The sequence below is a fragment of the Tripterygium wilfordii genome, chromosome 4 (genome assembly GCF_013401445.1).
Source record: "Tripterygium wilfordii isolate XIE 37 chromosome 4, ASM1340144v1, whole genome shotgun sequence".
Taxonomy (NCBI): domain Eukaryota; kingdom Viridiplantae; phylum Streptophyta; class Magnoliopsida; order Celastrales; family Celastraceae; genus Tripterygium; species Tripterygium wilfordii.
The window spans coordinates 14,174,970-14,189,298 of NC_052235.1; the positions used below are offsets into that span (position 1 = coordinate 14,174,970).

Genomic DNA, 14,329 nt, shown 5'->3' on the forward strand with positions numbered 1-14,329 from the left:
CTGCGATAATCAAGCCGCCATGCATATTGTCTCCAATCCAGTATTTCATGAGAGAACCAAACATATTGAAGTCGATTGTCATTACGTCCGCGAAAAAGTTCAGTCTCAGTTAATTTCTACCAAATATACTCGAAGTCAAGACCAACTTGCAGACATGTTCACTAAGGCTCTTTCTTCAGCTCAATTTCATTGGTTACTTTCCAAGCTTGGATCAATCAATATCCTTGCTCCAGCTTGAGGGGGAGTATTGGATGTCATTAGTCAACTTTGATGGCTGCCAACCTTCAACCTTGATGGCTGCCAACTTTGAATGTGTTCATTAGTCATTAATTGTGTTCACATATCATTAGTCAGTAACATAGCTAGAAGTGCGGAGATGCATATGATCTTGTTACTATATATACTAGGGTTGTAATTCCATAAATGTTAAGAATACAAAAACACTTATTCTTCCATATCTTCCTTTTCTTCAGAATCAGACTTAAGATACTCCCCAACGTTCGTCAGCATTCCCAAACTATCTCCTCTGCTTGCTTCTTTCATTTCTGATCCTACCAAAACAACCAAAAACTCCATTAAACCAAACCCTAGAAACTTAGAAACCCATTAATAGAGTGAATTAGATTAGTAATTAGTAATTACTTTCGAAAAGAGGAGAAGAAGAAGCGGGAGTATTTGGTTCCGTAAAACCAGACGGAGGAGGAGAGATCAGAGGAACAAACAAGTAAGTGTCTGATTTTAGAAAGTGTAAAACTGCCTCGAGCAGTCTATTGTTCCTTCGCTTCATGGGTTTCTTCATCCTTGATACACGAAAATCAGACGAAATTAGAGGAGAAAGCATGTAATTGTCCGACTTTAGGTAGTCCAAAACGCTCTTCAGCAATCGCTTTCTGTTTCCCTTCATGGATTTCTTCATTTTCTCCTAAAATCTCTCTCTGTTTGATTCGCTCTCGCACACAACACGAAACATCTCTCTGTGAGAGCTGCGCATTTGGCGGTTGATTTCGTTATAAGACAGGTGGCATGTGGTCAGTACATCTACGTGTCGTCCTTCCAGCAAATCATGACTAGAGACGTAGACGCCTAAAGACCAGACCCGTCATCAACCCGAAAAATTTATTGATTCATGATTTAAATGTTCAAACTGAATCGGATTGAAGTCAAACTAGTTTAACATAATACATTATTATATATATATATAATAATGATAACTATAAATTATCATATTTCATATTACTCACAATAATACCATATATTAAATTGAACAAAAATAGAGTCTCACAACTTATATGTCATGGACCAGACTGGTCCAAGTTTACCTATTCAACCAAACTGAACGATTCCCTTAAGAAAACTTATTTATATGCCATGGACCAGACTGGATAGATGACAGGTACACAGTTGGACCGGCCCGGTCTTCAAAACTTGGTAGATGGCTAGATGCATATGTAAAGAACAAGTAGATAGGTTATCTTCTTCAATGAGGTGTAGATGAAGAGTTACACAATTACATTAACAATTCAGTTGAATTGCAACTTCGCTAACAAATTCTTTTCCCTGTCCTATATGAAGCACAAATTAAAGGCTTCTCCAAGACCAAATTCTTCTCAATCCTTCTTGACCAAATGATGCTGAATCTTGATTGCTAGCACTTGATACAGGCTTCAAACCATGTTTTAGTGCAGCATTCCAAACCAGATCAATTCGATTGACATCTATCGCTCCAACTTCATGGTGTGTCCAACCTTCTAATGAATGAACCACACCTCCTGCATGGCATGCATGAACTACTCCTCTGTCCATGGTATACTGTCACAAACAAAACAATTCAAACCCACATTTTGGTTAAAAAATGAAAAGTTTTAACACACAACTTGTAACTCTCTCAACAACTCTGCAGTCACACAAATTGCATTCCTTGATGAATGTTCTCACCTCACAAGAACCAAGGCCTTGGACATCCTCCGGCAGCTTCATCGCTGCGAGATCCCCATAAGTGCAGTCCCTTCTAAAGGCCAAAATGGGTGGCACCACAAACTGATGAAAATGTGCACCTGCTGGAGCCCTATTTTGCTCTCTTGGTGTAATCCACTTCCCCACAATCCATGTCTGTGTAGTTGTGATCCAATTAATAGACATATAATTAACAAAATTAAGCTGAAAACCCTTAACAGTTCTATTATATTGAAAATTAGCAGCAGCTTTACCTTACAGTTCTGAGCTGCTTGGTACTTGGTAACCTGGACTAGATAATTTTGACAATCCACAGGAGCTTCCTTTAGAATTTTCTGGAATCTCTCTGTTGATTGAGTTAGCATCTGCATGCATAATCATAACCATTAGAGATCAAAATGAATGACTGTTTGTGATGATCATTAGTATTGGTTACTTGGATTACACTGCCTGGTTATGGGATTTCTAATTTTGGCACCAATCCAAACCTAACATTGGCAAAATAATTAATGAAAACTTCTTCTGTTCCGGCAAGACAAGCTACGTAATCAATGCCTACCGCATAGTATAAAACTCCGCTCCTCAACTTAAAACTTGAGGAAGCTATTTATGATAAGTGAAAAAAGTTGGCCCAACTTTCATCGTTCGCCAACCTCCAACACAGATTTAGTCCTAGATACACTGGCAAGTCTTTGAATGCTGAAAACATGTGCCTGGTTTTTCTTGTGTCCTTGTTTAATAATATGAGGTCAACTGTCAACTGTCAATATACAAAGTAAAAAAAGGAGATATTTTGGTGGGTTAACAGAATACTTACTAGGACTCTAACTTTCCTTTGGCAGAGGTAGAGTGCAATGGCTCTTCCAAGCTTTGAAGTGGCTCCTGTTAAGAACACTTCTTTGGTGTCTTTTGGGATTTCATTGAGAATTACTGCAGCAGTTAAGGTATTCCCATGAACAACACGGACTTTGAGGTCCGGATGCTTCTTCACAAACAGTGTTCCACCACCATTAAGTGCTTCATTCTGCACATCAGATTGAAGGAAGGTAATCAAACAGTTCCATAACCATAAGTGAGCAAATGTTTTCTTTTAGAGGGTCCATTCTGATGCTAAACAGTGCACTGGTACAAGGTCAAATTAATTTTGTATTGAATATCACCGGTCTCAATATAGACAGATGTAATAAGTTTTGAGCATTGATGTGTATTATTAATTCCTTCAACTACCCTATTCAGACAAATCCAGGAGTTGTTTCAGATGCATTTTTGTTTCAATTTTAAAAAAAAAAATTCAAAAGTAGCAATAGATCCAATTAAGTATACAAGGAATCAGATTTAATACAAAAGAACATTTACGAACCTTGTTCAGCGCAGCCAAGCTAATGACCTTAACACCAAGTCTATCAGCACTAAGAATGGCTTCCTCAATGTGCTTATTGATGCCATCCAAGGCAAATGGCAAGAAGTACTGCAAAAATGAGACACCATGAAATTAAACTCCAATACTTCACATGTAGAAATCTAGAGAGATTGAGATGAAAATTACCTGAAAACCAAATCTGGGTACTGTCCAGGTCTCATGGAGTCGGCCTCTAAGGTTGTAAAATGAGACTTTGAAGACCCTAGCCCATGCCCACATCCCCAGCATAGACAAGAGGGCAGTAGGAAACATAGGCAGCATGACTATCCTGGTTGTATACGGTAATGAAGCAAATGATCTTACAATGAACGGTGCATGTATTGACGATGTCAAATCCACTACATGTGCTAGGAATACAAAATCTGCTACCCTCTCATTATTTCCTGCATTAATGTTAATGCAAATCTGATATATAATGTGTTCTCAACGTTTTGTTGTAATTAGTAACTAATATAAAAACTTCCAGACCATTTGTGTACCTGAATCTGAAGTCATTTTCTTATGTAGTTCCCAAGACTCGCCGTTGAGTGTACTCCATAAGGCATCATAGAGAGGCATAAAGAGACAGTAATTAGACTTCATATCTGTATGGTGCAGGCTGTGGTATCTGTACATTCAATCCACCCAAAAAAAAATGCAATTAGGTTTGATGATCCAAAACCAGAAAAAAGAAAGACTTCTACTCCTACAACATTTCTGTGATAATGACACATACCAAAGACTTAATTACAACCATCTTTTTTCTTCTTTGGTTTTTGAAATTGTTGGGGTTGTTTCACTATCAAGTACATACTATTAATAACACACCAGATAAAGGGTTGTACTGATATGGGTTAAAAGAATTATAGACATGGAAGTAGACTTTACTAGTAATGTCAATAGGATTAATTGGTCCTCAGTCTATGTACTCCAAATGGATGAGCATAAACAAAGGTTAATTCAATTATAATAGACTATAAAGATGTAATGTGACATAAATAAAGTATGTTGATGGCCAAGAAAGAAACAACACAGATGACTAAAAATTTACGGCACCATTTAGGCATTTCATCATACACTTACGTTGGGGAGTAGAGAAGATATTTAGTGAAAGGGAGGATCTCGAATACTCGATGAGGAATAACTTCAACATTGCAATGCCCAAAACATCTTAGAAAATCAAACACCAAAATGTAACCAAAAGTTGTGGTTATTGATCCAAATCCTATCATGGAAGACCCAAGTATTGGAATTCCAATCACTGTTACCAACATAAGATGCTCCAAAAATGTAGCATGCCCAGCTGCACACACCAAATCATCAATTAATTACTCTCAAATTGAATGAATATTAACAAGTGATTTGCATAATTGTTTGCAGTACCTGTTAGCGGCTGGAGTACTGGAGATGAATGGTGAAAAGAGTGGTAATTGGAGAATAGACTATTTGTGTGAAAACATCTGTGAACCCAGTAATACACAGGTTCTGAAACTACAACATGGAGTATCAAAACAGCGATAAAGCCCTTTGGGTTCCAAATAGGGAGATTTTGAAGGAATGGGAACATGTAAGAAGCCATGGACAAGATAAGTGCTTGAAGCAGAATGAAATTGTCCCTATAAAATTGAACAAAAAAAATTAGTAATAGTTCATCAGAATTAACAAAGTTTAGGTTTTTGTAAGGTAATGATTCTTACCAATCCCATTCTCGATCCGTCTGATGAAAATCCACCCCTTCTTTATTAATCCGGCGATTCCGGGTTAGGAAAGGCATGTTACTGTAAGAGCTCCACAATAAATGAAGAAATCCTCTAAGCCCACAAATGAGAAGAATGTGAAAACACCAGTTGTCCTTGAAGCTATCTTCATGGAGTCCTGAATGTAGCACTTTTGCAAGGAGAGGCCCATACAGCATATACTACACTCAAATCCACAGAAACCAGTTATCAAACCATTACAAAAAAACAGAGGAACAAAGGGGCAAAGACAGGGGAAGGAGAAAGAATTGGTAGCAGTAAACAAGTTTTGTATTTTAGTTGTTTACATTGAAACCCATTAAAAAAAGTGTGAAATCATTGGTGGGTCATGGTTTCTATACCTTGAAACATCCCAAGTTCTGCCATGGCCAATGAGACAAGGGAGCAGACATTTTCCCTCCTTAATCTTCCCCTTCCTCTGGTTTTTCCCCTTCTTCACAATATTCCCTTCCTGAGCTTCTAATCTTCTTTGCAGTCCTTCAAGATTGTCTGTGTAGAAGAGACAAAAGACTAATTTTTTTGCGGAGAAAAAGTGGGAGGGAGAGACCGAGAGAGAGAAAAGATGGCTGTTATTCCAGTTTTTTTGCTTTAGTCTACTCTCAAATGGAGTTTCCTTTCAAAACTCTATCAAGAGCAAACTTTGGTAGCGGTACTCAATCCCCCCCAGACACCACTATATATATATATAAGCTACAAGAGAAAACCAAAACAAGAGTCGGACTTTATCATCCAAATACAGTTGAGTCTCTTAAATCACTGATCAATTGTCCAGCTTTACTTTTGCCCACCATGTGTCTGTAGAAATGGACTGTCGTGGTCGTTAATCTGGACCCAAAAAAGCTGTAGTCTCGTATGTATTCTTACAATGTTAGGCACAGCTGTAGGGATGGGCTTGTAATTAATGAGAAGGAAGAGTATAGTTGGGAGGGAGGGAATGCATGGGAGACTCCAACTTTAATTTTGCTTCTCAATTCATTTGAATCCAATCCAAGTACACGCAAACCCCCCATAAGAGCAATTGGGCAATTGGGTTAGTTTGAACAGTCATTCTAAATTAGGAAGAAATAGTTCAAGAATGATAGGAGTATCTTGTTTGTTCATTAGGCTATAATGGAGTGTTACCAGGTTTATTTCACAAATGCACAGAAAGTATTGTTCAGAAAGTTCATTTCAATTGAGAGTAGCTGTGTAAAATGCATTAGTTTCAGGAATATGAGGTGTCAACAAATTTCCATGTTGTTTGGCAGAAGTTGTTTGGACAATCTGTCAGTTTTGTGCAGCTAATTAGTAAGCTATTTGGTGAAACTAATTAACAATGGCAGTTCTCAATTATGGGAAGGGAAGATTGGTCAACATTTTTATGGTTGGGAGTCGGTTAGTTAGTCATTTTGTGAAATGTCAATGGAGATGTGTAATTAAAGAGGAGTGACTCAAGGGCCGCCCTTCATGTACTACTCACTACTGTTCTGACTTGCGCAGAAGGTTGTGAATTGATTCACAAGTCCAACCCCGCGTAAGGATCAGGATCAGGATCAGGATCAATTCTCTCTCTGTATCGACACTATTTTTGTTTGTGGGGGGAGGAAGATATATTTCAAGTTTTTCAGAAAATAATAAACTTAAATTCGGATTTTTTTGAATGAGACCTTAATTCCAACGACGGTTTCATTAGACATCTTACAACTAAAATCCCTTTAATACTAGTAATATTGGTGTGATGATATTTGAATATGAATTCTTACTCTTAGCGAATGATATTCGAGTCAAATTACATGTTAACTTCAAGCTGCTGCATGTTGTTAGAGAATGTAACAGAGCAGCGGATGCTTTAGCATCGTTGGGTCGTATGTATGCTTCATATTTTGCTTAAAAAAAAAAAAAAAACTAGTTTTAGGGTATTTGAGAAACTTCTTGGCAGATTTTAAACCAAACAAGAAGTTGGTTTCTTCATGGGATCTTCATGATTTTTTTTCACAAATTTTCTAATTACTTTCATCCCTGCACCTCTCACTTTAAAGCTTCAACAGAAATTGGCATGCATTATATATTCATGTATTTTGTGTCAACAAACTTGGAAAAGGCTATAACTGCTTCCACCCAAATATCTCAGGATAAGAGGGAATGAGGGATGTGGATATTGGACAACTTTATTTACCATAATCTTATTTCATGTCTTCATGAGTAAATTCCCTTATAAAATTAATGGAAATAAACACAAAGTGTCCACATCCTATTCAATTATTCAGAGTTTTATGTCAAGCCAACCTCAATATCCCAATTGGTTTTCATTGCTAGAACATTTAATAAAACAACCAATTTGTACCATAAGATGGAAATTAAGCTAAAGGACAAAAAAAAATAAAATGTGAAAGAGATGGTTGTGGTTGCACATTAATTAGACACCTATTATAGATTTGCCTTGAATGTTTTAATAACTTAAATTTGAAAGAGTCTCAATTCTAAGATCTCAAGTACATCTATTGATACAACAATTAATAATAGCCTAAAAGGAGATGACGTTACGCTATCATTTAGATGTATATTGCACTCGTATCAGAATCTCTTAACAAATTTTATATTTTATCTACTCAAATAGAGTACCTATTTTTGTCAATTTATGGCATCTCTATTCAACAACAACTGTATCAATATCTCAATCATAAATCTTTGCAAGATTAAAATATTACTTGTTTATTAAAAATTCTTAGAATGTCGTGTCTATCACTTTTTGGTGAGAGAAGAGAAGAGAGAAGAGAATGAAGGGTAATAATATATTATATTTTATATTTAGAGATTGTAATAGTGAATCTCTATTTCTATAGATTCTCTTGAGAAATTCTCTATTTTACAAATTCATAAGAGATCCTGATGCAGCATCATTTTTGCTCAAATCTCTTGTTTTGAATCTTCTTTTAGCTGCTTGCATCAGTTTACAGACATTGATGCAAGTGCTTATGAATTATAAATAAATATATCATCTTGACATTGTAATAAAAAATGAGAAACATATACGTAATATACGTAATATATATTAGGGAGTTTCTTGTCTTTCTTTTGTCTCTTCCTAAAATAGTTGGCTGATGCTTGTGTTGCACAACAAAGGGAGATACGAATTAAGATATATAAGTAATGTAATGTTGATTCATATTTGTTAAAGTACCGCATCAAAAGATACAAAAATTCGTTTACACCTTATAAGGACAAGCCCTCCCTCATTACACTAACAATGCATTTTCCTAACCCAAGTGAGTTGGATTTTGACCTATGGGCTTCTGCCTATAGCAACTAGGTTAAGGAGGAACAAAATCATGCGGACTCAATGTATTCTCGTGAACCGGATAATTTAGTAGCATGGAAACAAGAAAGTAGATACAAGTACTTAGTTGGTGAGTTGAGAAAAATTGAAAGTTCTTTCAAGTTTCAACATCTCAAGTGGCAAAGAGACTAGTACATGATCAAGATATGTTATAGTGTTGTCTTAATCACATTGATAAACATGACAAGGCAGAATTGGTTGGATGGTACCCATCCCAGTGCTTTCATGCCAACAACATGGATTTTTGGGATGATTAATTAGCAAAACCAACATCATTTTTTTTAGGGTTAATTATAGTTTTCATCACCGAAAGATAGGGATTGTTCATTTTTAGCATCGAAAGATTTTTTGTTACAAAGTCGTTACCCGTTGTTCTAAAATGAGACAAACAACTCATCCGGACAGATTTCACACCACCCTGTCAAACTTTTTGCTTATGGGGCATTTAGTCAACAAATTTTGCTTATTTGGCGTTTTGACATATGATGTGAAAATTCCATCTAAGTTTTCTATAAAAACAAATTAATGACATGTAACTAAAAAAAATTTAACAAACAAACCTGATATTCTATCTTCCTCTCTGCCATCAACTCTCTCTCCCTAAAAGGTTAAAACTTCATTTTCTCTTTCTTACCTCTCCTCTCTCTAACCGTCGACATGGCCATCACTCAGACCAACCTCCAGCAATTATGCCGCCGCCTTCCTCCCCGCACCAAAATCCACGCCTCCAACGACTACTTCGTCATCGTCAGATTCGAGGGGAAAGATTGGCTTCATTGTCCGCATCTTATCCTCCATTGCCAAAGCTTCAAAGCTTGAAGACTAAAAGTCATAAAATTGAACTGCTTTATCAATGATTTATATACAAAATCACACCCATTATAAAAAAAGAAATAGAGAAGGAAGCTAATTCTGGATCCAGAGAATAGGACAAATGAAGCTAATTTTCGGCCTTGAAAATCCTTTGCTAATTCGTAGATTTGTATGTGAAGCTTTGCGCCGAGCTTTTCTGGTCTTCATTATTAGAGAGAGAAAGGAGAGAGAGAGTTGCAGAGAAGTAGACAGTTGGTCATAAGAGAGAGAAAAGTATTAGAGAGGGAAAGAAGAGAGAAGGGAGGTGGAGGGTTGCAGAGAAGAGTTTTTTTTAATTTTTTTAATAGGAAATAAAGACACGTAAGCATACACATCAGTACTTTAATGTTGCAATAGTTGATCATATGCCAAATCAGCTTTGACCCTGCCCGTTACTGTAGCAATTCTGACCGAATCCCTTAAATGTTAATTTTGAATCAATGAGTGACGACTTTGTAACAAAAAATCTTTCGATGTTTAAAGTGAACGACGCTTATTTTTCGGTGACGAAAAATATAATTAACCCTTTTTTTTAATATCATTAAAGATAACACGGATTTTTTGCTGGAAACATTGACTAAACACCTATATAGTCTTATATAATGGGTTGCGTTAATGTCCATGAAACCATAATGGGCGGTGCCTACGGTGGTGGTTTGATGGCGGCTTTAAGAGAACGTACCATGGTTGATGATTACTTGTCTGACGCAAATGAATGAATTGCCAGAACTGCGAGAGCCTCGTGCACAAGTATTTTTTACCAATTACCATTTGATCCCCACATATGCTTTCTCATCATGTATCCACATAGGTATGTATATGTTCACATGTCATGCCATAGTTGTGCCTTTGGACACGTAATAGTGATCACAATTAAATGGGTCTTCTGTGGACTAAATGTATTCTGTAGGACACATTTTCACAAAGGCACACATCCCCACCTCATAACTATAATATTCAGAAAAAAATATTTCACTAAATTTCAACAGAGATCAGAAGAACAGAAGCTTTCAAGGTCAAGCATTTCTCATAACATGTGTTCTACTTATTAATTCTGATGCAAAACCATATATTGTTGATTCCAAAAAAGAAAAATGAAACATCAAAAAGTTATAAACTTCATTGTGCACCTCCACTCGCAGCTGTTGCCTGTCTTCTAGCTTCTTCTCGCATTACTGCCTTAACGAAGATTTCATAGCAACATCCTGAAACACACATTATATAAATATGAGAGAACTGAAAGTTTCAAAAGCAAAAGAAAAGTACCAACCTTACAACAGACGAATCCTTCACATATTCTCTTCAATATTTATTTATTTATTTATTATCTTTGACCTATTATATTAATATATGTTCATTTATTTTTGAGAAAATATATACCCCTTCACCATTTTTCAGGCAACCATATGGACTTCAGAAGTAAATCAATCAAGAAAAGGAAAAAAGTTCCTTCATTTCAGTGAAATAGACACAAGCGCTGCAAACCAATCACATAGATGTTGTTGAACTAATTCAGAATGAAGAAGCTGCAAGCCTACAGAGATTAAGTGAAAACAGACTAAAAGTCTAAGTTTGAGGAATACTACTGGATCATATCAAATTATAAGCCAGTTCATCTACACATTAGAAAGTGTTCTTACAACCAACAAAAAACAAAAGAACATATAATTTCAAAGAGTTACATTTGTGTTTGAAAATTATAACTACAGGTCAAGAATCAGAATCACATATTCACACAAAGCAATTGAAAACTCAAAGGTGAAACTTTGTAATGTCAAATCTAGGTAACACCAACATTATATGCATCAAATTTCAGCTTCTTTCTTGGAAGCTCAATAAGAACTTCTAGTAAGTAAAGGTGAATCTCAACTCAAGCAAGCAAGGATCTTAAACCTCCCTTGAAAGAAGAAATTTTGAGATTTCAAATAAAACGAGCGAACACCAATCAAAGAGTTAAAAATATATGAGATGGGTGAATTACCAACAATGAAACATTGTCCATATGCAGGGTTTTCGGAAAATCTAAAAGGATCAAATAATAATAGATGTGCAAGTGCTAGTCAGAAAGTTTAGCCAATAACTTTACATGATTGAGTATTCACAACGTAAATTCTATGATAGCAAAAGTGCCATCATACCTGCTACAACAACGATGGTGAGGACATCACCAACTCTTTTCAGTCCCCGCACAGTCTTTTTATGAGATTTGAACCGCTTAAGTGCAGGGTCCTCTGCCAAGAGCTGCAAAACAAAATAAGCATTAAACATTGAGAAATCACATATCAAATACAGCCACGAACCACCTATCCCATTGCGTGGGAGGAAATATATAACGCATTTAGGCTTTAGCGACCCATTTCACATCCTAGCATGTCCCTAAAAGTATCAAATCAGATGTCATTTCTAGCCTTATTGAGCAAAAAATGTGGAAAGGATCATTCCTTCAATATGAGTAAAATCCTATCAAAAGTGCCCACCAATAAGAATCACAAGGGTTCCAAAAAATTACTTCTTTATAGCGAAAATAAAGAGAAAAAAAAAAGTATAAATTTATTTCCTGAAGATAATAGCATTTCAAATCTTACTCATATTTCTTTCAATGCCATACCAATATCCGGATACATAATTATTGTTGCAGTAGATTGGTGTCTTTCATAAGCAGTAAAAGTATACAAATAACAATCCCTACAAATTGCAAGAACACATGGCAAAAACTCTCAGTCGTTTTAGTTTATTGAGAACAAAAATCTATAATCCTTGATCGGAGCAAATAACACCATGAAGCGGCATAAACAATAAACAACATTTTCAGACGACCAGCCGATCCTCACACGATATGCAAGAGGGGGAGACAAACAAGGAAAAAAGAGAGACGCGAGACTCACAGCTTTCTCACGAGGCCCTAGTTCGATGTGGAATCCACGACGCGAAGAAGGAAGCGCGTCCTCTGACTTGAGCTTCACGATAAAACACGCGAATTATAAAATCAGAGCTAAAAAAAAGGAGATAAACAAGAATAGAAGAACGACTTGATACGTATGCATAGCTACCGGAGAACGAGATCGGAAGTGAGAAGCAATGGAGGTCCGGTTCAGTAGAAAGGCCATCCTCGTCCCTCGTTTTAGGTCTGGTTCCATGTTCCAACAGTAAGTACAAAAGGAAAACGATCAAAGAGTGGGTTGGCCGTGATTGTTGTCCATAAAGCTCCAAACTTTGTTCATTGGATCTTCACGGCCCATCAGACAATCAGATGGGTTGAATTTACGAATTATTTGCTTTAGGAAGAGTATGGTATTTCCATTCTCGCCCTCCCCACACACACATTTATCTGTCAATCTCTATGTAGGTTCTCTTTTCTACAAATGTACACATACATCATATGATATACATGGACGGAGCCATTAATTTAAAACACGTGAGACCCAAAAATAGTGGACTCTACTTATCATTTTATTTATCAACACCATTAAAAAGTAACTCTTATTTTACACCCTTATATTAGACTATTATGTGAGAATTTTTCTCTGTGTGTATATATATATATATATTCAATACTTACCCCTTTCATCTTATGCCCAAACAAATCAATAGGGAAAAAAACAAAATCAATAGGCACTAGCCAATAGTCCAAATATAGTCTTCACTCTTCAGTTACTTGGGCCCAAAAATCAGGGCCCAAACGAATCAGTACCATCAGGCAGAAATAGTTCAACAAAAAGAAATCATTTGCATGATTGTATCCATTGGTTTATTAACTCTTGAAAATGATATTGATTTTATCAGTTGTCACAGCTATTATAGATGAATCATTTCTCTGAAGACTGTGAAGAGTCGTTCAGTTACTTGGGCTCAAAACTCAAGCCCCAAACGAATCAATACCATAAGGCAGAAGTAGTTCAGCAAAAAAAATCATTTGTATCCATCGGTTTATTAACTCTTGAAAATGATATTGATTTTAGTTGTCATAGCTACTATAGATGAATCATTGCTCCTCTAAAGACTGTGAAGAGTCGTTTGCTCAATTGAATGGAATAACAATTATTAAATGATAATTTGATTGTATACATTGAAAAACAAATGTTCACTAATCTCATTAATAAACTTATCGTGCAACGCTTATAGAAAATGAAAAATTATCGCGAATAATTGTTATTTGTAACTATTTTTATAAGTAATATCAATATAACAAGTCCTATAGAACTAATCACATTTACTAGACTTGTCATTAACAAATGACAAATAAATAGCAAAAAAAAAAAAAAATTATCGAGGGCAACCTACTATGCCCCTCATTTTGAATCCGGGCTACATTGCTGATCACATAAGTATTTAGGAGTTTCAAGTCAATCTCATCATCTCCGCAAGCCAAGTAATGGGTTATGAGTGGATTAGGTGATTAGAAACATGTATTGAGAATGGTTGGGTTAGAAATATGTTTTTCATTGAAATCGAACTTTGGGTACATATATATCTAATCCAGTCGATTGTCAACCGAATCACCTCTCGTTGATACATTGAAACTCCATTTGTTGGATCAATGACTTATTTCACAAGGTGATATATATATATATATATATATATATATATATATATATATATATATATATAGAAATTCTCCTATGTGGACCAAAAATGTGGACCAACTTTGTGGACTTATTTTTCAATCATAGATGTGGTGGGTTCCATAATAAATTTGTGACCCCCACTTTTGTTGTGCTTTATTATAACCATTGGATTTTGGTTCATAGTGTTGGTCCACACTGTTTGATCCACATAGGAGAATTTCTATATATATATATATACTTAATTACTTTTTTCTCTCTTAGATTGTCTTTATTTATATGTATTCAAGATTAAATTGTTGAAAGGAGAAAATCAAGGGGAAATATCAAAAACAAAGTGCAAGTGCACTCTCCTTGGTAAAGGCATCCATTGAGCGAATCTTCTTTAGTCAACAATTAAACATAAAACAATTGATACTCCAAATTATGATCATCAAGTGAGGAGACCTTTGTTGATTGGGACAACAAGATAAAAGATGCTGCAAAGACA

The 14,329-nt window shown here is 35.8% G+C and overlaps 2 protein-coding genes across 2 annotated transcripts; both read right to left on the reverse strand.

Annotated features, from left to right (window-relative positions):
* Positions 1-1,271: 1,271 nt before the first annotated feature.
* Positions 1,272-5,786, reverse strand: LOC119996463 (very-long-chain aldehyde decarbonylase CER3). Its single transcript, XM_038843105.1, has 11 exons — positions 5,451-5,786; positions 5,050-5,270; positions 4,736-4,968; positions 4,436-4,655; positions 3,853-3,980; positions 3,500-3,756; positions 3,314-3,421; positions 2,771-2,977; positions 2,208-2,318; positions 1,936-2,109; positions 1,272-1,809 (listed from the first exon to the last, which is right to left on the reverse strand). The coding sequence occupies exons 1-11, from the start codon at positions 5,499-5,501 to the stop codon at positions 1,579-1,581; spliced, it is 1,941 nt and encodes a 646-aa protein (XP_038699033.1). The 5' UTR covers positions 5,502-5,786; the 3' UTR covers positions 1,272-1,578.
* A 4,416-nt stretch (positions 5,787-10,202) lies between these two features.
* LOC119996412 (succinate dehydrogenase subunit 7B, mitochondrial-like) lies at positions 10,203-12,586 on the reverse strand. The gene is made up of 4 exons (XM_038843032.1): positions 12,328-12,586; positions 12,163-12,234; positions 11,416-11,518; positions 10,203-10,482 (listed from the first exon to the last, which is right to left on the reverse strand). The coding sequence occupies exons 1-4, from the start codon at positions 12,412-12,414 to the stop codon at positions 10,397-10,399; spliced, it is 348 nt and encodes a 115-aa protein (XP_038698960.1). The 5' UTR covers positions 12,415-12,586; the 3' UTR covers positions 10,203-10,396.
* Between the last annotated feature and the right edge of the window lie 1,743 nt (positions 12,587-14,329).

What these genes read in the sequence shown, in the direction of transcription:
- LOC119996463 (XM_038843105.1), bottom strand. Translation starts at nt 5,501, where the DNA reads ATGTCTGCTCCCTTGTCTCATTGGCCATGGCAGAACTTGGGATGTTTC. An exon ending in TATCTTCTCTACTCCCCAAC is followed by an intron (nt 3,981 to 4,435) that starts GTAAGTGTATGA and finishes TTGAATGTACAG; the next exon opens with ATACCACAGCCTGCACCATA. An exon ending in GCTTGGCTGCGCTGAACAAG is followed by an intron (nt 2,978 to 3,313) that starts GTTCGTAAATGT and finishes TCTGATGTGCAG; the next exon opens with AATGAAGCACTTAATGGTGG.
- LOC119996412 (XM_038843032.1), bottom strand. Translation starts at nt 12,414, where the DNA reads ATGGAACCAGACCTAAAACGAGGGACGAGGATGGCCTTTCTACTGAAC. An exon ending in ACTTCCGATCTCGTTCTCCG is followed by an intron (nt 12,235 to 12,327) that starts GTAGCTATGCAT and finishes TTTATCGTGAAG; the next exon opens with CTCAAGTCAGAGGACGCGCT. An exon ending in TAGGGCCTCGTGAGAAAGCT is followed by an intron (nt 11,519 to 12,162) that starts GTGAGTCTCGCG and finishes TTTGTTTTGCAG; the next exon opens with CTCTTGGCAGAGGACCCTGC.